The sequence below is a fragment of the Asterias amurensis genome, chromosome 4, assembly GCF_032118995.1.
Source record: "Asterias amurensis chromosome 4, ASM3211899v1".
Classification (NCBI taxonomy): Eukaryota; Metazoa; Echinodermata; class Asteroidea; order Forcipulatida; family Asteriidae; genus Asterias; species Asterias amurensis.
This window is the reverse complement of record NC_092651.1, coordinates 10439729-10465924: the sequence shown is the minus strand read 5'-3', so window position 1 is coordinate 10465924 and position 26196 is coordinate 10439729. Positions and strand designations below refer to the sequence as shown.

The 26196-nt window shown below is 39.0% G+C and overlaps 2 protein-coding genes across 8 annotated transcripts in view; one reads left to right on the top strand and one right to left on the bottom strand.

Annotated features, from left to right (window-relative positions):
• The window catches only part of LOC139935711 (calcium uptake protein 3, mitochondrial-like), a 201568-nt gene that overhangs the window by 115868 nt on the left and 59504 nt on the right, over positions 1-26196 (bottom strand). For all 7 annotated transcript variants that reach the window (XM_071930249.1, XM_071930251.1, XM_071930250.1 and 4 more), the window contains one exon: positions 13688-13823. In XM_071930249.1, coding sequence (XP_071786350.1) covers positions 13688-13823 — 136 coding nt within the window. The remainder of the gene's footprint in view (positions 1-13687; positions 13824-26196) is intronic.
• LOC139935713 (fibroblast growth factor 16-like) overlaps positions 13247-26196 on the top strand; it is a 69059-nt gene continuing 56109 nt past the window's right edge. The window contains exon 1 of the mRNA XM_071930256.1: positions 13247-13310. The gene's annotated coding sequence lies outside the window, so the exon portion shown is untranslated. The remainder of the gene's footprint in view (positions 13311-26196) is intronic.

The following is a 26196-nucleotide window of genomic DNA, read 5'->3' as shown; positions in this document are numbered from 1 at the left end:
TTTTGTATGTCCCAGGTACCGTTTTTTCACTGGGGCCCCAAAAAGTACTGCCCAAGGTCTTGCTCAATAAAACCTTGTAGTTGTTGTCTCGAATAAATACATAAGCATCCTTGACATCATATTTCCTCACAGACTTACGTCATTCCGTGGAAAATCAACAATGGAACTTGCTAGATTTCGTAACACTGCTCTTCCTATTTTCAACATCCCTTTCCTGTACCGTATTTTTTTCTGATACGAGATCCCATCAATTTATTGCCAACAACTATTTTGCAATAATAACATGGCGAATGGTATGCATTAAACGACATCGTTACCAATGAAGAGGATAATGATAAAATGGGAATACATCAACAACAAAAATGGGTGACAGAAAAAGTATCTAGGCCTACACAATCCAATATTTTGCTCTTAATGTAGACATTATACATGCATCTGACAAGTTGTGCAACGAGGTGCAAAATGGCCATGCCACAAACTAAAATTATTTAATTATTTTACACTGAGAATTTTGTGTATTGTTTTATAGGATTATATACTGTAATAGGGCCTTAAAATGGGTGCTACGAGCAAACTTTTAGCGCCCGCACCGGTTGGTCTAGGGAATATGCAAATGCAGTAGTTCGCTCTACATGTAACAATTTTGTTATTTTATTGGCAATTCTGTGTATCGTTTTAAAGCATTCTGTACTGAACTACTCATAGGGCCTAATCCAAACCTTGGTATCAATGCTAGCTCCGGCTCTGGCATAAATTTTGGAGTAGTGTACATTTTACATGATCTTTCTAATGGAGCCCAGAGCCGGAACCCAATGAGGTTTAAAAAAACAAACACTCATTAGTTATACAAAATAATTAAAAAATCATTAGTTTGTATGTGATGTTTGACACTGAAAACAAAGGGCCTTAATTTACTAATAGGTTCCATTACTAATGAGTACTTAAAACTAAGTCAACATCAAGCTAGTTATAACTTTATTTTTACCCTTACACTGATGTGTGTTAGATCTGTATATACTCAGTACTTTCCCGGGTTCTGTGAAAAAAATCACAGGCATAATACTCAAATTGGATTCGAAACCACGACCCTTTCAACTCTAGAGCAGGGTTTTACCAACTAGACCACCGAGATTGCCTGGTAGCTAGAGGCAGTTCGAATGCTATATTTTAGCAGCGGGTTCCTGCAACGATCAAATAGATATTAAATTTCAAATTTAATATAGTATTAAATCATACTATTGATGATAGAAATACAATAATACATATCCAGAAGGTGTTTAGTTTCATAAACCGTTTCCTAGAGTTCTGTTTATAGAAGGGTTCTAATGAATCTTTTAACTCATTGTTTGCCAAGGAAGTCTTCTCACGCACAATGTATACTGTGCAAAAGTTAACCTGGTGAAAGGTGACCATGTTGATTTAAAACAAGTTCAGTTTGACCTTCAATGACAAACAAACAAGTTTGTTTTTTCAATTAAAAACTTATTCAATTGTTTCTAATTAGTACTGAGGTGATCGTACTTTTCCAATGTTGAGTGACTATAGGAAACAAGTCTTTTTTCATTAATGTATGTAAGGGCAAACATGAAACAGCGCTGTACAATTATCAATTATTCGCCTGGCAGGCTTTTCATATGAACAGTTCAAAGTTGTAAAAAACAAAGCCTGTATATCCTTAACACAAAATGATGGACATTTACCTAATTTCTTTAGATTAAATTAAAGCCAACAATACAAATGTCCAATGGTCCATCTGCTTTTAATTGTTGCAGTACTTTGTATTTACAACAGGTATTTCTCTTGACTGAACGTCAAGTGAAGTCAGTGGCAATGAGTTAACCACATTAACCGCAAATGAAGCTATACAGTTGAGCTTTACTACTGTGTTGTGTCATAGATAATCACTGACCATGGGAAATACAATAATACTAGAATTGGCCACAATCAATGTTGACTGGCTTGGCTACTTCCGGAAACTCGCACCAATGAGAAAAGGAAGTTGTTCACCTTTGTATATCAAAAGCAATGTTTGTCCATAACGGCATACACAGTTATCCTGTTGAATGCAGCCTGGGAGGTTTTCTTTAACCCCATGGTTACCCTGGCACAGTATCACAGGGTTATTGTGAAATCCTACCATCCTTTTGTTGTACAAATGAGGATAATTAACAAGATACTGACAGGCTGCTTTCATTGTTTTTCAATGTCTCCGTCATATGGGAGGTGGCTTATAGTCAAGGTTCAAGCCTATTGTCTGTAAGACATTACCCCAATTTCTCAAAAGAGAAAGAAAAACACTGGTACAAGGGGACTTTAGTTGTCTTTACTTTATTCCATTATTACCATGAAATTCAAAAGAGACTGGTAAGACACTGCTCTAGAATTGCAAGGGTCTTGTGTTTGAATCCCACCTGAGTAATATGCCTGTGATTTTTTTCACAGAACTCGGGTAAGTACTGAGTTTACATTGCTAGAACACATCGGTGTCAATGGGTAAAACCAAAATTAATTAAACAAAACAATAATAGTAAAATATATTGTGCAATGACACAGTAAAGATTTTTGTTTACGTAGACATGGTCTTAGTTTGGTCTTGTGCATCTTGTGAATTCTCAAGGTCAAATTACAGTCTTTGTATTATTATACTATTATGATGATAAGTTGACGTTGGTCCATCATACACCTAACTCTCCCACGCTTTGATCATTCAATCAAAGTTTGACAATACTACGTACACTTCCTATAGGGTAGGCGTATGTTACGAAAAGAAAGGAAATACTGTCAATCGAAAAAAAACTGCAAAAAACAACAAACAGTACAAACAAACAAGTCTAATTCTCGTTACTAAACAATGGGAGGAAACAATAGGACTGCAAAACTAAATAGGTTCATCTCTTCATAACTTTACTATCTTTATATGGCGGTTACCTATGTGACAAATTTGGGGCAGAAGCTGAGATAACAGACTAAACTAAAAGTAAGACCAATTTATTATCGGATAAGGACCAACAACTCTGACAAAGGTAGAGTTTTCAATCTCTAAAAAGTCTAGTGGTCTTCCATGCTCACTGAAACAATCAGATATGAGAGTCACTGCTGACAAAAAGAGTCTGAAACTGGGACCGAGATCTTAGGAGGTACCATTTAAATGATGGCAAGTCCACCTTTTGGTAAAAACCCCTGAAATTTATATAGATTCCAAGGAGATTTTTTTAGAACAGTATCCTCAGCGCCAGAAAAGATTATCAAAGAGCCTAGCTTATTAAATTAAAAGAAATTGGTTTGGGTTAAAGGGGTTTTTGATTGGCAGATGTCAAACGATTGTCAAAGTTTGGACAGTCCATATGCTCAATTCCTTAAATTTGTACTATAAAAAAATAAAACCCTTAACTTTGATGGGTCAATTTTATGCAGAGAACTTTCCTGAAAGTCACCTGGAAGTGATATTTTGTCAAAATACGTCTTTTGTCATTAAAATATGTGTTTTGATGAGTGGAATATGAATAAACAGTGAACTAAGGTTCTAACAAAAAAAGTTTCCATTTTATTTAGAAATTTATAAGTAGGCCCGACCCGAGAGGGCGCTGTTCATAAAATGTGTAGTCTGGCCCCGTACACTACGTCTTGATACCTGATCAGTATGATGCCTACATACAGAACTACGGTCACGGAGCAAACTGCACGCACTGTATGGCTGTTGTGCGGACGGTCCACTCAAATTACCCAGCACAGTGAATCGCATGCAGTTCAAACACAAGAAAGTAATGCTTGGCGCAAGCTAAAAACATGCCCTCAAAGTTGAAACAATACCCGAATTTATTCATATGAGGCAAACGCTCCTTTATGTTCATCACGTCTTTTTAGGTACCTTCTTCGACTTCCAACTAGCTGGAAAAATTGTTGGGACGGCGTCAAGTTTTAGAAAAGAACTTTTCTCTTCATGTCAAAATGTGTGGTGTATTCCCGATTCTCGAAACAGTGTATGCTAATTAGACAATTACCAATAGTGTCCAATGCCTTTAAGCGGTGATGATATAAGGGACCACTTTACAAGTTCTAGGATACCGTAAACTCATTTGTTTATCAAGTCCACAATCCCTCCTCAAGCCACTTTCATAAATGGGCACTTTTGTTTTATTAAGTAGCCAACAGAGGCAGGGAAAACAGACCAAAATGTTCCCCTCTGCGAATCTACCAAAGTATCACCCTGTTAGCTTCGATCTCGTTTCTCACTTATCCCTTGTTCCCGGCCAACTATCGTTCATGGTCCAACGAATCAAACACAACACTAGAAATGGCAACAGCAATGGCACAGTGATGAAATCTGACAGGCTGGGTAGATGATTCATTGATCTCCATAAGACAGTCTGCACGCAGGCTGCAAAACCTGGCCCTGTAAATAATTTGCGCACAATTATACCGGGAACACGTGGCAGGCAGGGCAGGCACCCAATGAAAGTTCAATAAGATAAAGGCGATAATACCACAGGAGCCTCTAAATTGTGGAACACTTTGAATACCTTTTGGAAAATTGGGGATATCAAATCGGCATAATTCTTGTATTGCTCAAAGGACTATTTAACAATTTTCCAAACTTGTACTGCATATGCCTGATGTTGGTGATACAGTTTATCAGTAATTTTGTTGTCGCTGCACATAGGTTTCGTAACCTCAGGTCTCAAAATAACCCACAGCACCCACACAGCAATAGACCGATCCAGTAGGCTCCGCCCACCACGCACGTGTGAGCAAGAACACGTGGGGCTCTCCAATGCCTTTCTGCACAACTCTGTCGCGCACGCATGTCGGACTTTAGTGTCGGACCTTCGTTGCGTTGTGATTGGTCAATGGGGCTGAGCTTAATGGATCGGTCTATTGCCCTGGTGCCCTGTGTAATTTTTGCTGTGGTGGTGTCCTCTGCAAAGTTCCAAATACGAATTTACATTTTCCTCACAGAAGTGCCCCTTACAAGAGGTAAACTCCTATCCTGAAATTCACGGTCCATGTAACCTCTAATTAAGTCTTTTACCATTGGTGGAATTTAATCACTTGCTGTTTGTAAATTGTTTTTCTCCCTGGGAACTTTTACAATCTTTGTCAGGGGGAAGCTATATTCAATCTACAGGTTTGTGATGGTTTCCTGTTATTTTAAGACTATTGACTTATTTTGTTCCTTTCTTTATTAGTTAATTCCGATATTTCTCCACTTCCTGACTAATTTACCTTCAGCCAACTTGACGCGATTTTGTCTAAATTCCAAAATCTCAGACTTATATTCTATGACTATGTTCCAAATACAACCCTTTCAGGGTTATATTGTTAAGGTCAAAGGGCTGGGAATGATGCAAATGTCACAGGTTCCTCAGTGATTGCCAAAATTGGATTACATGCCATTAATTTAGCATTTCCGTCTGCCACTTTCATTTAATCATCAATGAGCTGGCTAACGAACTGATGATAACTGCCCATGACAAAATAGGTCTGTTGTGTGGGCTAAGAGTATAAAATCAAAATTACCAGGGTAGCTTGAGTGTAGGATAATGTTATTATTGAGTAAACAACGGAATTCACCTCAAAATATTGCAAAAGTTTTCAGCATGCAAAAGATTAGAGGTTACTATTTAAATGAAAATGTCTATTGTCAATAAGTCATGGTGTGGCCCTTTTGATGAGTCTAGCTAAAGTCAATTGTGAAGTCTCACAAAATTTTGTTTTAATTTAGGCCCATCTAATTTGGAAGAGAAAAATAGTAGAAATTGCATGTGAAATGGGAGATTTTCCTCTACAATAAATGTAACAATATAGAGTTACATAGCTCAATTGGTTGAGCACTGGTACGCTAATCTGGAGGTCGTAAGTTCAAATCCCACTCTAGTACATTTCCCCCCTCAATCAGAAAAAAATTATCTGACAAAGAGTTTCTTTTAAACACAGTGAATACTCAAATACGTTATTTTAGTACAAGAGATACTTTTTTTATAACAAGAATTTTCCTTACCACACTACAATTATACTACACACTCTTCAAAAAGTTTCCTTACCAAAGATAACATCTGAAACAAACAAGCCATAATCAATCAACTTTACAGGTAAGGTTCCTACTAAGCAAATTGAGCTCATAGATACATTCATGAGTAGGGTTCCAAGAAAATCACTAAAGTTCACTGGTCACTTCTATTATTAGTACTCTGACTAAAAATCCCATCAGGCTAAAATATACAGTATCTCCTTCGTCAGTAGGGAGACCTTCACCTACCTACTATAACCCTAAGACCCACTGCAAAGCTTTCTAGCGATTTCACTTAGGCTCAATAAACACTATAAATTGTCTCTTTCTGTCTTCCCGGTGTATGTTTACATCTTCTTTGGAGAATTTGTTTTCTTGGTGATGGCAAACTCTTCTTTGCACCACCCACCACCGCTGACCCAAAAAGTGTGAGGACCCAGAGCAGTCTTGCGCAACCGAACACCGTGACCTTATCCAAATACTGCCAACTACCATCATTGGATTCAGGTATAAAAAAACAAAACACCAAAAACAAGATCACCGACTGCAGTACAAGTCTCTTGCTTTTATAAGTGAAACATGACCGGAAAATTGGGTCAATCAAAGAAAAAACAAACCCTGGTGACAAAATACGGCGGCTAAATTTATGCCGACCCGGTGTAAATGATGGGACGTTTAGGGTACACAGATAGGGCGAGCGGGAGAGATCGTTTGATGCAACGTCAATGTCACATATGGTGGGTGGCAGTGAATAGGGAAACTGTTATGGCACTAGGCTACTTTACAGCTGCTTCTAGACCTTAAGGAAACAAACAGTAAGTTGTGTTGCCAAGACAGAAAGATGATTAAAGATACAAGTTGCTCAGATCAGGCCGATTAACAACTCTATATTTGGAAGGGAAAACAAAAAGATTCAACAAAATCTAGCTCTGGTCACTACCCGGTTGGTTTAGACACGCTGTAAATATTCCAGAGACAAATTAATCCGAGTTTAGATCAAGATCTCAGATGATTTTTTTTTCTCTTGGGTGTGAAAATGGAACAATAAATCCTACACACTATAGGCACTCTGTAGCAGAGAATGAGAAGTGACGACAAGTCAGAGAAGTTATATTTGCCGTTAATCTAGGTCAAAGCTTTCATCTTTTTACAAGGTTCCCTGTTGATTTTCAATTTAAATTCAAAATAAACAAAATGTACAAAAAGGGGACAATATGAAGGCCGACTGGTGTACTCCTGCCTCAAACCATCCAAGGAGTGGTGGTGAGTCTGTAAACACTAACAAATACATCCACTGGACTGAATTCAGTCGGCAGTTGCAGTCTGAAGGAGACAGCAAAAAATCTTTTAATGTGTTTTTCTTGCCTCGTTTACAGCTTAGGAGCCTCTTAAAAGGTTCGGCAAAAAACAATGCGCCTCATTAGAAAGGGCTAAGTAGTGGAGGGATTTGTTTGTGTAGCTTTTCTGTTTGTGCGGAGATGGAGCTGGGCCAAGTCACGCATATCTGTCTGGCTGGTTTACAAGCACAAGAACAACACACTTGATTGTGGGGGCTCTTGTCTCTGACCCCCGTGTAGTGATACAAGCACAGCATCTGATTCAGAAGTTTCGGGGGCTTTTCATTTCCCGCAGGGTATTTGGAAAACCTCTAATAAATCACAGCAACCAAGACAGGATTTGTGATGCAAACACGGGAGGTTAAAAGAGCATCACTAAAAATACTGTAACATCAAGACCTGAGCAAATACACCACGACACTGGAAATCTAACAGCAAATATTCAAGTCCTTCCTCCATGGTCTTAATGCCAGGTCTATATTTTATAAATCTCTGTATTTTAAACTCAATTCAGCCAGGGCTGCGATGTTTTGAAAAAAGAAATAATAATAGTAAGTGTTATGATATGACATAAGTGTGCACTTAGTGTGAAAAGCATTAAAGTTGGTGCACATTTACCTGATATAAAAACATGAAATTTCAGATAAAGTGCCATCTCTGAATTGGCTACATTTTTGCAGCGATCCTAGTTTCAAGTTCGCAATGGGTCTATATACAAAATTATGAAAAACATAAATTAAAAGAAAGTATTGTATATTTTCTCAAAAAAGATTCAAGGGTAAGAAACAACTACTTTCTGTTCTCCAGTTTGTTTCTCCCTCAGATTTCCTGTCCTCAAACTAAACAAAAAGGTGCATCCAATGTTCTTTCTAATGAGCTTGAGGTTTCCCTGATCTTAGCTGGGATTTTATCCTTAACTGTCCTAGGAATAAATATGTTTTTTTCTATCCTAGGAAAAAATATGTTTTTTTTAATAAAGGTATTTCCTAGGATGGTTGAGGCATTAACTTATCTATCCTATGAGGAACAACAGGTATAGTGACTATGTGTTTTGCCTCCTAGGATAGTTGAAGCATTTACTCAACTTTCTTAAGTCTTTCTTTAAGTTTATTGTTTCTTTTTCACATGTTCTGTATGTACCAATAAAACATATAAAAAATATACATTCTGTGCAACTATATTGTGCAACTATGTTATAAGAGGCATGATAATCATAGCTGCTCCTCATTTGTGGAATTTGTAACCACTGAATATTCAAACATCTAGTTCCTTAAGTACTTTTAAATATGGGTGTTTTGGCTGTAAGACTGCCATTTTGAAAATGTTGTTTTAGTCTAACATTACAACCACAAACTGCTTTATAATGGGCTTTTGTATCCAACTTACATGTGCTGAGAGACAAAGGGGAAAGTGAATTTTTCTTTGATACTGTACACGACTTCCAGCTAGGACAAGCTACTAATGGTGATGATGACATATTAGTAGAAAGTACCAACTACCAAACAGACACAAATTAAGTGTTACATGTAGGTTGGTTACTGAAAGGTCAGCAGAAAAATACATGTCACTTTTTTACCTATAAATGCTTTAATATGCTCAAAAAAGTTTTCAATTGATGACCCCAAATTTGTAATAAAAAATTGATTCTTACATTTAGTTTGCAACTCTTAAATTAGCCAAACAAATCTATTCAGTTACTTATTATGCCACAATTACAAAAGACTATCGGTTGATGTGCTCAGTATGCTTGAACCGGACATGCATTACCTTTCCTTGCACATATTTAAAGACACTGGACACTATTGGTAATTGTCAAAGACTAGTCTTCACAGTTGGTGTATCTCAACATATGCATAAAATAACAAACCTGTGAAAATTGAGCTCAATCGGTTATCAAAGTTGCGAGATATTAATGAAAGAAAAAACACCCTTCTCGCACCATGGTCACACGAAGTTGTGTGCTTTCAGATACCAATAGTGGCCACTGCCTTTAATGAGTCAGTGCCATTTGTAGACCCTGGGTCATTTCTTAACTCCAGGCGTTAAATATTCAAACCACCATCTTCAAAACTTTCAATCCAAGGTATCATTTCTAAATTAAAAAAATACAACATTTAATAATTGTTGCCTTGATAGAATTTGTGTTAACTGCAAAACTGATCATGCTACAAAAATGTGTGTTGCAAAGGCCCCAAATATACTTGTTGTTCTATTCATATATTTGGTAATGTGGTGCTTTAAAGCCATTATACACTTTTGGAACATAAAAGAAAAAAAGGGTTCACAGATTAATAAATAACTTCCAGGGTTTACAGAAGGTAATGGTGAAAGACTTCTCTTGAAATATTATTCCATGAAAATGCTTTACTTTTTGAGAAAACATTAAAAAAATTATCAATTCTCGATAGCGAGAATTACGGATTTATTTTTAAAAACATGTCATGACACGGCGAAACGTGCGGAAACAAAGGTGGGTTTTCCCGTTATTTTCTCCCGACTCCGATGGCCAATTGAGCCTAAATTTTCACAGGTTTGTTATTTTATATATAAGTTGTGATACACGAAGTGTGGGCCTTTGGACAATACTGTTTACTGAAAGTGTCCAATGGCTTTAAAGTAGGCATTTCTGACTGGATAAAATGCCCTTTTCACATTACTCTGTTCCCCGGTGGGAAACCCTTTCACACTAGGATCGTTCTACCTTTGATCTACCCTAGCATAGCCTCAGGGAATAGCCACCACTGCTCTGGGGTAAGGGTAGGTGGGGGCCGAGGTAAGGGTAGGTGGGGGCCGAGGTAAGGGTAGGTGGGGGCCGAGGTAAGGGTAGGTGGGGGCCGAGGTAAGGGTAGGTGGGGGCCGAGGTAAGGGTAGGTGGGGGCCGAGGTAAGGGTAGGTGGGGGCCGAGGTAAGGGTAGGTGGGGGCCGAGGTAAGGGTAGGTGGGGGCCGAGGTAAGGGTAGGTGGGGGCCGAGGTAAGGGTAGGTGGGGGCCGAGGTAAGGGTAGGTGGGGGCCGAGGTAAGGGTAGGTGGGAGCCGAGGTAGCCATGGGGTAAAAATCTCATGGGGCCTCCCCTGGGCTGTATTCCGTGGCTATAAACAAACATTTTATCAATCCTGTGATCTTGGAAATAAGGAAACAGTCCCCGTGAAACAAATTTAAGGTGGCATTTAATAAAAGGGAAGGGATTACAGGACAGAGCAGGCAGTTTGCCTCCACATTGACTCTGATTTCCTACCTCCATTGATATGGGTCAAGATGATGACAATTCACGTCAGGAGTTATTCCCAAAATTATTGAACGTGCAATCTTTATTCAGGATGTAATTCACCGCTAGATAAGATATTAAGGCCGAAGCTGAGTAGCTTCGTTTTTAGAGGTTTAGAATTGAAATAAAAACAAGAGAAATGGATGCAATTGATAGATTGATTGATTGATTGACGTAGCAGGAATAGGGGGTATAGGGAAGATGCCTGTTTTAATGGCATGAGTGTGTATTTGTTTTTGGAGGGAGGGAGTGGGAGTTTAAACTGTCAGTTCCAGTCACCATCTGCCCAGTTTGATGTCCATATTGCTAAACGCTTTAATCCCATTATCGGTTTTCTTATAGAGTAAGTTCCATATTGCAAAATCAGGGCACATCTTACCACTACCGCCGCTAAAAGAAAATAGGATGGTTCACGGGCCACGCTTGTGTGGGCTCTATGGGGTGGCCACTGTAGGGACTATATTGGTAAACTCTTACCCATTAGCAATTATACCTGCCGGTCTAGAAAATATGCAAATGTAGTAATTCGCTCTACAGGTAATGTATGAGCGAAGTGGATTGGGGGAAATATCCACAAGGCCACAGGGCTTTTAACTCAGAATTTTTACTCGAATCAGAACTTATTTTACAAGACCCATATCATAATGAGTTTAAGGCAGTGGACACTATTGGTAATTACTCAAGATATTTATTAGCATAAAAACTTACTTGGTAATGAGTAATGGGGAGAGATTGATAGTATAAAACATTGTGAGGAACAGCTCCCTCTAAAATAACGTAGTTTTTGAGAAAGAAGTAATTTTCCACGAATTTGATTTCGAAACCTCAAATTTAGAATTTGAGGTCTCAAACTCAAGCATCTGAAAGCACACAACTTTGTGTTACATGGGTGTTTATTTCTTTCATAGTTATCTCGCAACTCCGACGACCAATCGAGCTCAAATTTTCACAGATTTGTTATTTTATGCATATGTTGAGATACACCAAGTGAGAAGACTGGATTTTGACAATTATCAAAAGTGTAAGCCTGGACAAAAGTGTCACTGCAACAGCAAGTAGGAATGTTTATTTAACTCACGGTAACACGCATACTTTGTTTTAAAGTTTATGTTTTTAGAAGGGGTAGAGAACTTTTTCATCTGTTCTTTGGTTAGTTTTTGGTTAGTACACAAATCCTAAGCTAGTAACTATAGATTCCAAAAGCAGACATGACAAACAGAATTATGCTGACCTGGGGTCGATATTTCTAAAGAGCTAAAATTGGTCTTAACTGCAAATTAATAGTAGTGCAAAGCTAAGTGTGATGTCACAATACAAATTCCCTATGGTAATACTGACAAACCTACTTAAGATGAATTGTCTTGCTTTGTGAAATCTAGCCCAGGACTTCTTGAACTTAACTGTGTGTCATACCCCTTGCAACGAACACCCATCATAATGCAATGTCAAGGACAAGAAAACATATTATTACTCGATACGATTTGTTCTCAAACTGTTTTCTGAGACCTAACTCAAGAGTTTAAACTAGAAACAAATAAAGAAGAATCTGGTTTTACAAGACTAGATAAGAGTTCACAGAAGGTGTTGTTATCCTTGACTGCATTTTAAAGTTATATAAATGTGTTATAATATAATAATAATTTATAGCATTTCTTGTGCGCCATCTCCATCCATCCAATGATGTTTGAAGGCGCAAATTCCAACAAAATTCCCCCCAAATTACAGCAAATTACAAAAAATAAAAATAACATTGAAAACAGTTCGAAAGGTCCATACAAATGCAGCAAAAGAAAAAAACTTCACAAAGATGATAAAAACTGACTCCATGTAAGGGGTAGTGATATTAAATGCACGTTGGTTTGTTTCACAATTAACAGCAGTGACATTCCAGCCAATCGCTGCTTGAATTACACCCATCCAAATTGATCAATCAAACTCAAGCCGCCTCCATTTCGCCCCAGACCAATCCTAAATAATATTGACCCTACATTAACGCTTTCGCTGAGATCACAGATAGGCTGTGACATGGTAGGCCAAGTGTAACAGGTCCCCACCCCACTGTGTGTGTTCAGGCAGAGTGGTGCCTAAACAGCAGGTAAAAGTCGCTTGCAACAACTGTCGTTTCCACTCTGAAAAACTTCAACCAGTCATGCCAAAGACAAAAAAAAGTCATACCACCCAATCCACACAAACGTAGAGGAAAAAATACCTAGGCTTACACTTCATAGCTGCACCCAAAGCCGGGGCAGGTCAGGTCACATGTTAAAACCGAATCCCACCAAAACTGAATTCCGCCCTAATGTTACTTTCAATAAACGAGTCTTGTGTTTGAAGCCCACCTATTTTGATCTCAACTGGAATGTCAGTTGAGCGTATTGAGCCGTCTGGTTTCAAAATGCACAGGGCAGTCTGGATAGGGCTGCCGTTGACAAGTCATCTAATCACATCTTTGGGGTGTAATTGTCGGGGGTATTTCACTGCAGCGCTTTTTCCTAAAAACAGCTGCAATAACATGTTTCCTTAATGCCTTATAGCTGGATGCAAAAAAATGGAACCTGAACTCTGCTCTCCCCTTTATAAGAAATGTTATCTTGTCTCAGGGTGAGGAGGTGCGGTCAAACTGGAGAAGGCGGGCACACCTTGCTTGAAGATATTCTGCCTAATCTAACCAGTCACCGTGCAGCTTTTCCCCCCTTGACTGGTGAGTATATTAACGTGACATTGATATCATTCCTTTATATGACCCCCACAGGGAAATCTAGGGCAAAGTATCCATCACACACACAGTCCAGACTTGCATTAATGCAGACTTTTTGTACAAGTCGTCAATACCTTGACCATGTCTTACAAGATGACATAGGTCCCTGGTCTCCTGTGTTCTTCTCAAGTTCATGTTTACATGCTAACATACAAATTGAGTCAGTGATTGCACCTGTTCCAAATCCCGGACCCCACAACACAGTTGAACCATGGAGGGTAGAATTGGTTGAACTGATCCACAACATTGTTGACATTATTTCCATCGGAAACCCTCTATAATAACTAAGAAATAATTACAATGGACATGGTTCAACTTACGTCTTGGATTTTCTTCAGTGACAGACTCCAGGAAATCTTGCATTGTCATGTAGATTTGGCCATTGTAATCGATGGATGCAAATGATCGGAATCTCTCTTCTTTGTCTGATATGGGGTAGTTGGCATAGTCTTCAGGCTGCAGGAACAAAACACAAAAGAAATAACCAATAACAGATTCCATCCTAACAAATTTCATCTAAACAGTTTTCATTTTCTTTTCGTCTTAAAAATAACCCTTGGCACCCTTAGCAAAGCCACGTTGCCCTGTGCATTTGCTGCGGTGCCCTTTGCAAAGTTCCAATGCAAGTTTCGCATTTTCCTCAAAAAGGTGCCCCATACCAAAGGAAAATTGCTGTGCCCTTTCAAGAACAAAATTTTTCTATATTCAGGGCCCAACTTTAAAGCGCTGCTGAACAGCGGATTTTGTGCTTACTGTAAGATTTCCATTTCATAGCAATGCTTCAATTGCAAGCACATGCAAAGGTAAGCTGACCTGCAACTGCTTGCTGCCTGAAAATTAATGACGTAACAATGTATCCACGGTGAACGAGCTAGATGACCATCTAATTTTCTTGCTAACCTGTGAAACAAGCTTTCCATTAAGCAATTTGTTTTTTTGCTACAGTAAGCACAATAAAGTGCTTACCGTTAAGCAGCGCTATGAAATTGGGCCCGGTTCTTAACCTGGTATGTTTAGGCTACTCAGTAAAACTATCAACTGGAAGCTCCAGGGGGCAGGATGCAATAGGAGAGGGTCAAGAGCTATTAGTCCCTCTTGAAAAAATAAGAAGAAATAGATTCTGTAACTTTCCATGTTTACATGCACTAGCTCCAATCCAAAGTAACCCGAAATGATGATTCACAGCATTTAGAGTGGGTCAGCAATTTAATGGCTTTGATTGAACTCTTCCTTAACCTTGACCTACATGTGCCCATTCTGTGTGTAGTCTGGTGGTCACAGGTACATTTACCAGATTTGATACCCCGAGCCATTTGACTTAGCAAGTAGCTTGATGGCTCAAGTCTTTTTTGGTAAGTATTTGATTGTCCATTTACTCTCTCTTTTGAGCCTTTAAATAACGGCAGCTTGTGCAAATTTCAAAAAAGTCCATCTTCATGATTGTGCCTAACATTATTATTTTTCATTGCGGGCCGTAGCATGGCAAGACATTGTTCTCCTGTCGGTACGTTTCGTCAAAGCGTCTTAAAACTACACAATATGAACGGTTCAGGTTTTATTTGAAGATATATGACTTAACAAGTAGAATTATTTTACAGTAAAAATGTAAGATTTCACGTAGTGATCATCACAATGAACTCAATCGATATAAGACGAGGCATATCAGAAAATAAGACGCAGTTATTTTGTTTGGACATTTGGAAGTCAGGTAAGACGCGTCTTATCCACAAGGAAATTACGATACTTGTTTCAAAATCAAAGCATCAAGTGTAAGAAAGCTAATGGAAAACACTCAAAAACTTTGCAGGATAAAGCTTTCAACTTAAGATGAAGTTTTCTTTGACTTAAAGTTTTACTGGTGTCTACATTTGTATCAGTTCAAGATGTCAGTGATGATATGTTCCCCTCATGGGCTACATAGGTGAAGGTCAGTGAAGTAAAGATCGTGAGACAGACTTAATGCCATTTCTCAGAAATGACTTGCTGATTGTTGAGCTGCAATGATGATTTCCTTTTCCAAGAATATGTACAAAGTATATCCAGGATATTGTTATTTTCCCTTGACTCGACTGGACTGTATGTTTATATAAGAAAAAAAAGTCGACCAGCAGGTTTCTCACTTCCCCCTCCCCCCTTAGCGAAATCCGCAAATTAAACCCGTTTAAATAAAACTTTGACCCAAAGGAGCACCTACAAAATGAAACTGCAGTGTCCACATCAGAGCGATACATTAGCTATTACTTGCAATTAGACACTGCAAAGGTCATAGGTTTGAATCTCACCCGAGTAATATGCCTGGGATTTTTGTTTCACAGAGGCTTAGGAAAGTACCGAGTACACAGTGCTAACACACATTGGTGTATATGGGTTGAAACCAAACTAATAACTTGTAATTAGAAGCCATTTTGTGTAAAAAAAACAAAAACCATGGGCAGTGCGCCGTATTGATACCTCTCGTCACTAACCCCTGGAAGGGATGTACGAGAAACAATGCTGATTGGCTCAGGAAATTGGTTATGCATTAGATGTCAAGCGCAGTGCGCGTAGTGTTAAGATTATTTGTGTGTTGATCACGCCCGCGTTTTTTATGACACGAACATGTTTTTCAAAAACAAAAACATTCTGTAAGACGAAATATGTGCGAATATGTACGCTCATTAATGTCTCATTTAAATGTGCTAGCATATAGCACATTTATGGCCAATTCCAGGGGTAATGATCGAGCTAGGCATGCTGGGGAAAAAATAGCACGGTGAGATCGATCACCCCTGGGAACGAGGTTGCTTTGTGCTGCATTTGGACCGAAAACACTGCAACTCTCTCAACACACAGCTCTGGTCCCAACACAAACTTGATAGTTACAAACACCTATTGATCAACCATATGACTAACTTTCCTTAATAAAACAAAAATTTGCTGCTGCAAACGTATATCACAGAGACACTAAAGGCCCGGTCCCACCGCAGCGATAACGAGAACGATAACGATAACGACGCAAAGAGAACGCTTTCCATTGGTTGAATAGGCGTGTGCGTATTCTGTGTGGAACAGTTCAACCAATAGAATGCGTTCTCTCTGCGTCGTGATCGTTATCGTTTTCGTTATTGCTGCAGTGTGACTCAGCATTAAGTATGTAGCGCCATGATTGCGTAGTCATTGTATAGTTTACGGCAGACACCAAATTTGTTTAGGTAAGGTATTAGGTGGCTGGCGATCATTCCAAAGTGCTCTAAGGTTCAATTTCCAAGCAGTTAAAGATGAGTAGCGCTTTAGTGCAATGCATGTACATTTGTTATATCCGGATAATTAAGCATAAAATGATGTAAGGAAACTAGAATGATTCATGATTCGAGGAGATAAGAAGACTAGTTTTTAGTTTTAAGGAAACTCATAAATACATTCACCCATGCCTTTCTTTCTAGAGGAAAACATTTTCAGCACTCTGCAAAACCGATAGGTCATTTTATGCGAGAACACGGCTCTGGTAAAATGCAATTTAATAGGATAAGCTCCATTAATTTCTGTTTTCCCCTGATCATAAGGAAACAACACTTCCACCAGTCTACAGCCCAGGGTAAACCGAAGGTCTATGGGTAAACCACATTGCGATACAAGCTTTGATGAAAGCTCTTCCAAGCCCCTTTACATATGTACAATCTGTCAATGATTAAATTCTCATACTGCGTTTGGAGAAGTTCACTTTACATAACGCAAGTGGGAACGGGGGATGATATAACTTCTGGGTTTGCAATTGGGGTTCACAACCTTCAACACGTTAGTTGAATCAGTGTGGAATAATAAAGCTATTAGAAATTGTGACGGCCGGCGATGCACAATGTGGTAGTACATTTACTCCCCCAGAGTCATCAAATCCATTGTGACCACAATAAGTTCCTATACCATGGCTCATTATAAAAAGAGCAAGTTTGAGTGCCATGGTTAACTAAAGGTTGACTATTAATTGACTTGAACCCAGGCTGGTCGACCATTACTTGACTACTGTGGTTGACCATTTGGAACCAGCCACGCAGTACCATGGTTTCTTCCGTGGTCCTGTATCATGCTAACAATGTGTAAAGCGGAGAAGGGAACCAGTGACCCTACAGCAAAAATTAATGCGGAAGGCAATTGGAGTGTTGCATACGGTGGTACCAAATTGGTTTACTAGATCTCCAAATGAGTTGTTCACTTGAGTACGTCACTGCGCATGCTCGTTGCTAGCCAGTGGTCTATCAAGAGTCAAGTAAAAGCTCGCACTAAAAATGGTCTATCAAGAGTCAAGTAAATGCTCGCACTAAAAATTTGCTTTTACTTGAATTAAGTTGCAGACCTCACTATCACTCTTTATAACACCCCTTACCAATATTCTGCCTTTTCATTGGTTTAGAGCGCGTCACATGATATGTCTTAGTTTTGCTAGACGACGGCCGTGTGATAGCGCATCGGTTTGCCGTGCGCTAGTCCGAAAGACTAGCACACGGCGTGCAGTACCCAGACGTGTGTTGCGTGTACGAGGATGATAAATTAATAGTCTGTAACCATTTCGGATTACATGACACTGCATGCAGAGCACAGTAAAAGTTTTCGCAATCTGTATTCGCGTCGTCCGTGGATTGTAGCATTCAGGTCTGTAAAGTCTGTACAGTATTTAAAAATGTTTGGGGTGCCAAGGGTTGCATGCCATCTTTATTTTCAGTTTCTCAGTTTCTGTCTAGGCCGATAACATTCATGTTAATTTTCCTCAAAAACCAAAAAAGGTGCATTCTCATTGGTCACTGGTTTAAAATGTTCAATCAGTTTACTGTAAACAGTAAGTTCAAAAAGCCCACAAGAATTCTGTGGTTGGTTACCGATACGTGCTAAACAAAACGGCTTGAGCGCTGGCAGCCATCGGCTACAGAATAAGAGCCTGTGATTGGACATTGTGCAATCAAACCTTCCCAATAACTGAAACCAATGGATCCTCCAATAAGAATTCGTTGCTGGAATTCCGACAACTGAATAAGCAAATAATGAGCTAGTGTTTATATTGGAAACAAGGCTCTTGTTGAGACCTCGTTGTACGAGGTTGCGAAATTGCATAAACCTCAAAATATTTTATACGCTGCTGTCACGTTTACATATGTACTGCATGCCTGACTTATGGTTGCACACCAATATGCAAGCAAGTGCACTTGTGTAAAGAGCCTCGGACACGGCTATGGTTGTACAAGGTTTTCTGAGGTGAGTCAAGGTGGGGGAAAAGGGGAAAAGGGGAAAAGGAATAACAAAGAAAAACTGCAAGCTGACAGTTTGAGTTTATTTAGATAATGCCTGTGTGTTGGATTGGACACCCCCAGGACATTCACACTACATCCACTGGCTGTCAAGATGATCACCATCCCTATCACTGACAATTGAGACATTAGCTTCCTGGGGTGAAGGCAATCTGATGGCTGGCAGGTCAAAGGCACAGGCCTTTGAAATAGCCTGGCCAGGTATAGGACCTCCAACAGCGGTTACAGGATGGCTGGGCAGGGAGCGTGTAGCGTTTAGTTTGAAACCAAAACAATGGCTTTGCCCCCAATGGGCCTTAGGCTTATATTGGGCGGCTTCTTTGAGCCGGTCAATTAAGGAGTTTGTTTACAGATGAAAATGCTATGGTAATCAGCCGTTAGGGAGGGAGCAAGGCCGAAGTTTTGGTTTTGTGTTTCAGATTTCCAGGCTGTAGTATTATGGCGGTCAGACTCCAGCAGGCAATGGACCTATCTCTCCTCCCCCATGAATCCACTTGTGTCACGCTGGCAATGTTTGATTCCAACAATCCTACACCATCCTTCCCTGGGGGCAAATTATCTGCGTGCTCAAAAATTACTCCAGCAAAATGATTCCTGGATTACTTGCCATGTTCCATCAGTGTAATCATTTGGTGACACAAGCCCTAGCTGTGCCTGTGTCGCCTGCTCTATTTGAATACCACCGAGCCCAGCCAAGGATAACAAAGTGTTCTTAAATGAACTTCTACTACAAGGACCCAGTTGACCTCTGGTCTTTTGTGAGCTAGAACTCAGCAGTAGGTTTATGTCTTGGATTTCATCAAGTCTTTTGGGCCATCCAGGATGCAAACCGATTCATGGCCTGTCTGTAATTTTTAGCAGTTCTTCACCAAATTACATCTGTCTGCCAAAAGTCAGACTCTGCCCTTGACATCCAAATTTTCTCTCTCTTTTTTCCCCCACTGTGATACAGATATGTTGCTTGATCAATTCAGTTCATTCGTGTTGTTGTGTTACTTCAATTAGTTTGACAGTTAATCTTCTCTCATCTACTTTTAATTTGCCTCTTAAATGAATAAACTACCACAAGAAAAGTTCTTAACCCAGTTTGCTTTGGACTAATTTTCAGAGTACTTGCATACAACCTCTCAATTAATCGTGCCGCCACGACAAAAAAAAGTCGCAACTGCCTGCTTGGTGAACCAATTGTGTCGCTCAGGACTATTTACAACATTATTTACTTACGAAACACAATCGAACACCAGTGACACAGTCCTTCAACCCTTTCAACTTTTTACTATATTGCGCCTGCGGCAAACAATATGCCGCAATGTATCTTGGGAGTTAAAAAATAGTCAGGACTAGTGTCCAAGTCATAACTATTTTAGGTGCGACTAGTCGAGTTAGTAAATTTCACTATTCGCGCACACTATACAATGAATGGTCTGGGCGAGTTGTCACATTAACCGCTATTGCATCACTGGACACCTTTGGCAATTGCCAAAGACCAGTCTTCTCACTTGGTGTATCTCACCATGCATAAAATAACAAACCTGTGAAAATTTGAACTCAATTGGTCGTTGAAGTTGCGAGAATAATGGAAGAAAAAACACCCTTATCGCACAAGATGTGTGCTTTCAGATTCAATTCAAATATTTTAGTGAGAAATTACTTCTTTCTCAAAAAACAATGTTACTTCAGAGGAAGAAGTTTCTCACAATGTTGTATATTATCAAACAGCTCTCTATTGCTCGTTACCAAGTCATTACTATGCTAACAATTATTTTGAGTAATTACCAATAATGTCCAGTGCCTTAAACAACATAAAATGTTCAATTGCGGAACACAACACGTCACTAGACAAATTTTATCAGGTCTCCTCCATTATTATATTTTTGAAAAAGAGTAATGTTTTACACACGTCATCTGTTAAAACAGCGCATTGTATTTCACTATAACTGGCAAGCATTTCCACAGCTAAGCTACTGAACATAGAAAAGCTGAACACAAATCTCCTCAAGTATTAGTCAGTAACCAGTCTATTTTTAGATGAGCACTTAATAAATTCAAGACAAGGTGTTGACAACACTTTTGAGGGCAGGTTACAACACACTAGGTCATAAGTTATCTGGCTAAATTATTGTGCTAATAATATTAGCCAGCGGGCATATACAACAGTACTGTAGGTTATTAGAGTATGGTTAAAGCTTGCCCTATTCAACAAAACCAAGTGGTATATATATAGACCAATGTGTGTAAATGATAATTATTAGTTCTGTGTAGACCATTTTCACCCACATATGCCCCCCTATAAAATACCTGAAGTTTTCCAGGTGTCAAGTTTTCCAAGATTCATTTGACGTGGCAACCATGCTCCTAATGCCACACCCATTTATTTTCTCATTAGGCACTGTTTCCACAAAGACTCTCGGGGGAATAGGGCAGGCACTATCTGAATTAAGTACTAATTTCCTCACTTGAAAATGTTCCGCAGGTTTGCACGTCTTTTTGAATGAGCAATATGAGTGGTAACATGTGCATAGTAGCACCTCCACTTTGAAAGAGCAACGCTCAAATTTTACACTTTACTGCAGGCCTGACTCGAGGCCAGTGATTTTAGCATCAGGCCAGTGAACTGATGACTGGACAAGTCAAGTGGTCTTGTGTTTCTCAATTGAATAGGCCTTATAAGGCTAACCACACACTGCTGTGTAATATCTTTAATATCTTTAATTCATAGAAAAGAAACTCAAATGTTGACTTTGAGTTTGAGTCTGCTAAAAAGTTTATTCTGTGTTGAGCAAGAGCATCGAAGTATACTTTTCCGTAAGACAAATGAGATCAATCTTCTCTCAGTGGTTGTTCAAATGGAAATGGTTTGTAAAACATGAAGTCAACTTTTCAGAATGTTCTTTCTCATTTATATCATAGTCTAGTAAAATACATCGTGGTCTGGTAAACATTTTCAAAACGTCATAAGGCCTGCAGTCTTAGGGAATTTTACCCCAAATTCGAGCCCCGAAGAGGATTGGATGTTATACAAGTAATGATTGTTTATGAGTGCAATGGTGTGAATATTTTCATGATTAGAAAGATTATGCTCTTTTCAAAACAAACAAACAAACAAACAAACAAACAAACAAACAAACAAACATACAATACTTAATTTTGACAATACGCCCCATAATTTTGGTTCAGCTTGTTTCAACTTAACAGTGACTAAGTGCGTTCTGTACTGCTTCGTTTTTTGAGACACGCAGGCGAAGTAATATACTATGGGCCTTGCAGTAACTGTACTGCTGCATTATCAAAGAGATGTGCACGCAATAATGTGGTACGCATGCACCGTGCAATGTAACAAATCAAATGGCAATAAAAATTCACAATGAATGAAAAAACAAAATGCATGGAGAATGATGTAGCGTGCAATGGTTTGTTTATCTGCTTCCAAGTGACGGACAATCCTCCAATCAAATGGCAAGGATCTGCTTGGGTGTTAAATAATTCTGCATAACTGCATACCATGATCACCAGAATGTAGGCCGTGGTTTATTTTCTGATTTCAAATAGGCCTTTACATTCATGTATGTACCATACCAGGTACAATGTGCATTCCAACACGGTCCCAACAAAATACATATGACACTGCTAATTCAGATCAACTTCTCTCATGGGATTATCACAACAAACCATTCAATCCTATGGCTTTACATTATTAGGTTATGCAGTTCGTACTTGTGAACAGTTGGGGCCAGTCTAAGAAATCATGGGTAATAACATAGAATTTCACAAACTTTTTTTTAAACCGCAATTTCAAAACCTGGGGCTGCTTGCTGCTGCCCTCTGCCAACTTGTAAATAAATGGGATCAAATCATAAGGGAGCGTGTTTTAGGTGTTTTTTGTAACTAGGGCTCTTAAAAGCAGAATAATACAATTTCTATAAACTATTTGAAACATTCAGTGTTATTTCTTCAACATAAACGCTGGCAACTGAATGTTTAACCTTTTTCTGTTTTAACAGGCATGATATTTTGCCCTTGGAAAAAAGTAGGAACATTTCATCGTAAAAGGGCGGACCTACATGTTCACATGGTGTATGCTGTAACAGACTATTCATGTTTTTTAATCATAACTTTTCTGATATTTCCAAGAACAAAACAAAATCTGAAATCAGACTATCATGCTTGTTTAAAAGCACTGTACACGTTTGGTAATTGTCAAAGACCTGTGTTCTCACTTGGTGTATCCCATCATTTATAACCATACCCCCCCCCCACAATAGTGTGGGACGAGTCTATGATTGATATTTACCACCCCCCCCCCCCCACAATAGTGTAGGACGAGTCTATGATTGATACTTACCCAAATAGCCACTACTTATGCATATTTCATAGCCGACAGGCTAATTCGCTAGAAAAATTGACAACCAGAGGGCGCCCTCTCGCGCCCACCCAGCATGCTACGCAGTAGCTCCGCCAAATACATCCTTCTTTTTCTAGCGACCGTACGTGGTAGATGTGAGTTTTTCCACCCTCTTGCCTTTATAGCTAGAGTCCTTGTACGTTCGCTTTATTCCTATAAGATTACAACCAGTTCATTAGTAGAGTTTTCAGTCATTTTGAGTGACGTTTTGGAAGAGCCCGAGACGTTTTTACGTTACACTTATCCTCCGAATCCTTGCGAATTATTATAAGCATAAAATAACAAGCCTGTGAAAATTTGGGCTCAATTGGTCATCAAAGTAGCGAGAAAATGATGAGAGAAACAACACCCTTGGTGGAAGATTTTGTGTGCTTTCAGATAGGAATAAAATACTTCTAGCTAGAAGTGTTTTATTATTTTAGTGAGAAATTACCTCTTTCTCAAAAACTACGTTACCGGATACTTCAGAGGGAGTCGTTTCCCACAATGTTTCATACTATCAACAGCTCTTCAATGCTCGTTACTAAGTCAGTTTTTAAGTTAATATTTGTTTTGAGTAACTACCAAACGTGTACCTTCCCTTTAATACATGAAAAATGCCTTAAGACAATGCTCACCATTCAAATAAATGAAGTAGGTTTAATCTGTGATCAGGCCAGAAGTCATCCTATGAGGCAAGTCTGTTATTGCACATCCAAATTAATAACCTTGTGGAGGAAATGACCATTTGACATGTAGAATGCCCCAGATAAGGATCCACCCACAAATGTATTCCCAATGGGCTGGGTTTGTCTACTTAGGGATAATGACTCTAACGAGTGCATGCAAAGCAATTTAAAATAGGAAACTATTGATATGCATCGTGTGTATGTTCAGGGTGTGTTCAATATGAGTGAGAGCCTTTGTTTCTTCTGAGAAGTTACAAACTAAGGTCATTTCTTAAAAGGAAGCATACTTAATAGGCCATGTCTCCAAGAAAGTGAAACCGTGCCATGAACCACTCCTCTTCTGCTAAACATTGACAGTAGAAAGAAAAACTTAGAACAACAAACAAGAAATCACAGTCTCCATATCAATTTCCTTTTGCATCCCACATTGTGAACTAGTCTTGGGTTTGGCGCATGACCAGCATCCTCCAGAGACCCCTGACTCAAACCCAGAATACCGTGCAAGCTTTTAGAACAGGAAAGGAAAGAGGGTCTTGGAAAGAACACAGGAGGGGGACATTGTCCTTAAATTCAGGTGTATAACGTTGTGTCAGCACGGTGTAGTACTACCTTCCTGACACAACCTTACTCACCTGCTCACATATAAAGTAGCACCTTCAAATTCCTCACCATTTCCACAAAGCAACAAATGTGCACCACAGCCAAAATACCATGTTTGGTGTAAAGTCACGTTGGAATGAAGATTAAAATCCCAAACTTTTGTAATAAATATTACATTTGCATTGGGAGTATAGTTGGTTTTACCTTGCTCTACAGTTTTACCCTTACACTGATGCTGTTTCAGAGATGGCTTACTTTTTTTTTTTTTTTTTTACTTTATCATCGAAATAAATAAAACAGACTTCTTCATTTATACATAATGTCAATATGTTTCCATTCTTTACCAAGTTCTTTATTCCTACACACAATGTCAACTTGCAAAAACGAAGTAAAGAACTTTGTACAAACCAGTATATATTGAGATCTGCCCTCAAACACTGCTAAAAACTTTAATAGGTCAGCAAATTCGTTGGTTCGTGTCGAGGCAAAAGTCATACCAAACTTGTTTTGCATGCCAGTGCTATGTACTTCAACGGATAAAATAACAAATCTTGATCTGACACTTTGTGCAAACCAAAAATGGCAAATATAGTGATTTATTGCTCATGCTAATTAGCGTAATTACAAGAGGATGTTACAAAAAAAGATTTGCAAAACTTTGTGATTTTTGACGCATTTGATGGTTTGTGAAGATGGTCATGAATGTCCTGGTTCACATCACATTCATCAAAAAGTTGCAATTAAGCAAATCATGAGTGGGTCATCCATTCTTCGGCGAAAAACGAAGCAAAACATATTCAGCAAAATATTAACTAGTATAATATCTTTTTATGTAATATCTCGCTTAAACGTCAGTCACCATTTTGATGCTAGTATAAAATCTCATGTTTTAAAGCAGCATTTAAATCATCCTTCAAAACGTTGTCGGAGGTTTTTTAAGTCAATTACTAAAAACTGTGAAATTTGGTACTTGAAGATAATGAACCAATACAAGCAGAGTAATAGCCCATCTCAGGTTTCGAATGACCCCTGTCCCCTTAACACATCCAGCTGCCTTTAGACTAATTGTTTACATAGCCCTTTTCCATCACACCGCCTCCCTTCCGCTAATATTTGCTCATGTTGACTATTTCTTAAAATCAATCTCATACTTTAGGGGGTAGGGGGTAGGTTCCTCGGGGACCCCTAGGTGTCTGTCATTATGCACCCTTCGGAGACAAGTGTGGCCAGACTGTAAAGCTTGTCCCCCTGACAGGAGCCAGGCCGGGACCTGGACCCCTCTGGCAATGTCACCACCAACTTGAAACAGTTTGTGGCTGATGAGGGGCCATGGTGTGCCTGACCTGATTTTCAAAAGTCAATAACCTTGATTGGAACTTTTGTGTTGTGTGTTTTTTGGAACAGACTCATCCTATCTGGTGAATTGGTTTATCTAAAACCTCACCTCAATTTGTCAACCTGGTTTTGTGTTCTTTCCGCAACCATTCATGGGAAGTCATTGAAAATAAGGCTGCCATATACATGAAAGTAACCAACGTCCATTTAGCCAACATGCCACAAGCATTGGTGAAACTTCCCAATGCATGGTCTGTAGTTCACAAACACCAACAACTGGGGGCAAGTTTTTTTCATGTTATTGGCACAGTGTTTTTTTTTTAAAGCAAGTTTGCCCTCTTATAAAGTAGTATTCCCAGCCGATTTTCTTCCTTCCGCTATTAGAAGTTAAAAAGCAGGACAGTTTTTTTCAGAACTGAGAAGTCTCCCCAAATCCAAAAATCCACTCTGCGGTGTTAGAATACATAGCAAGACAGTTCTCTGAAGAACAAAATCTACCTGGCAAGCAGACACACACATGGTGTTCACCACAAGCCAAATAATACTGA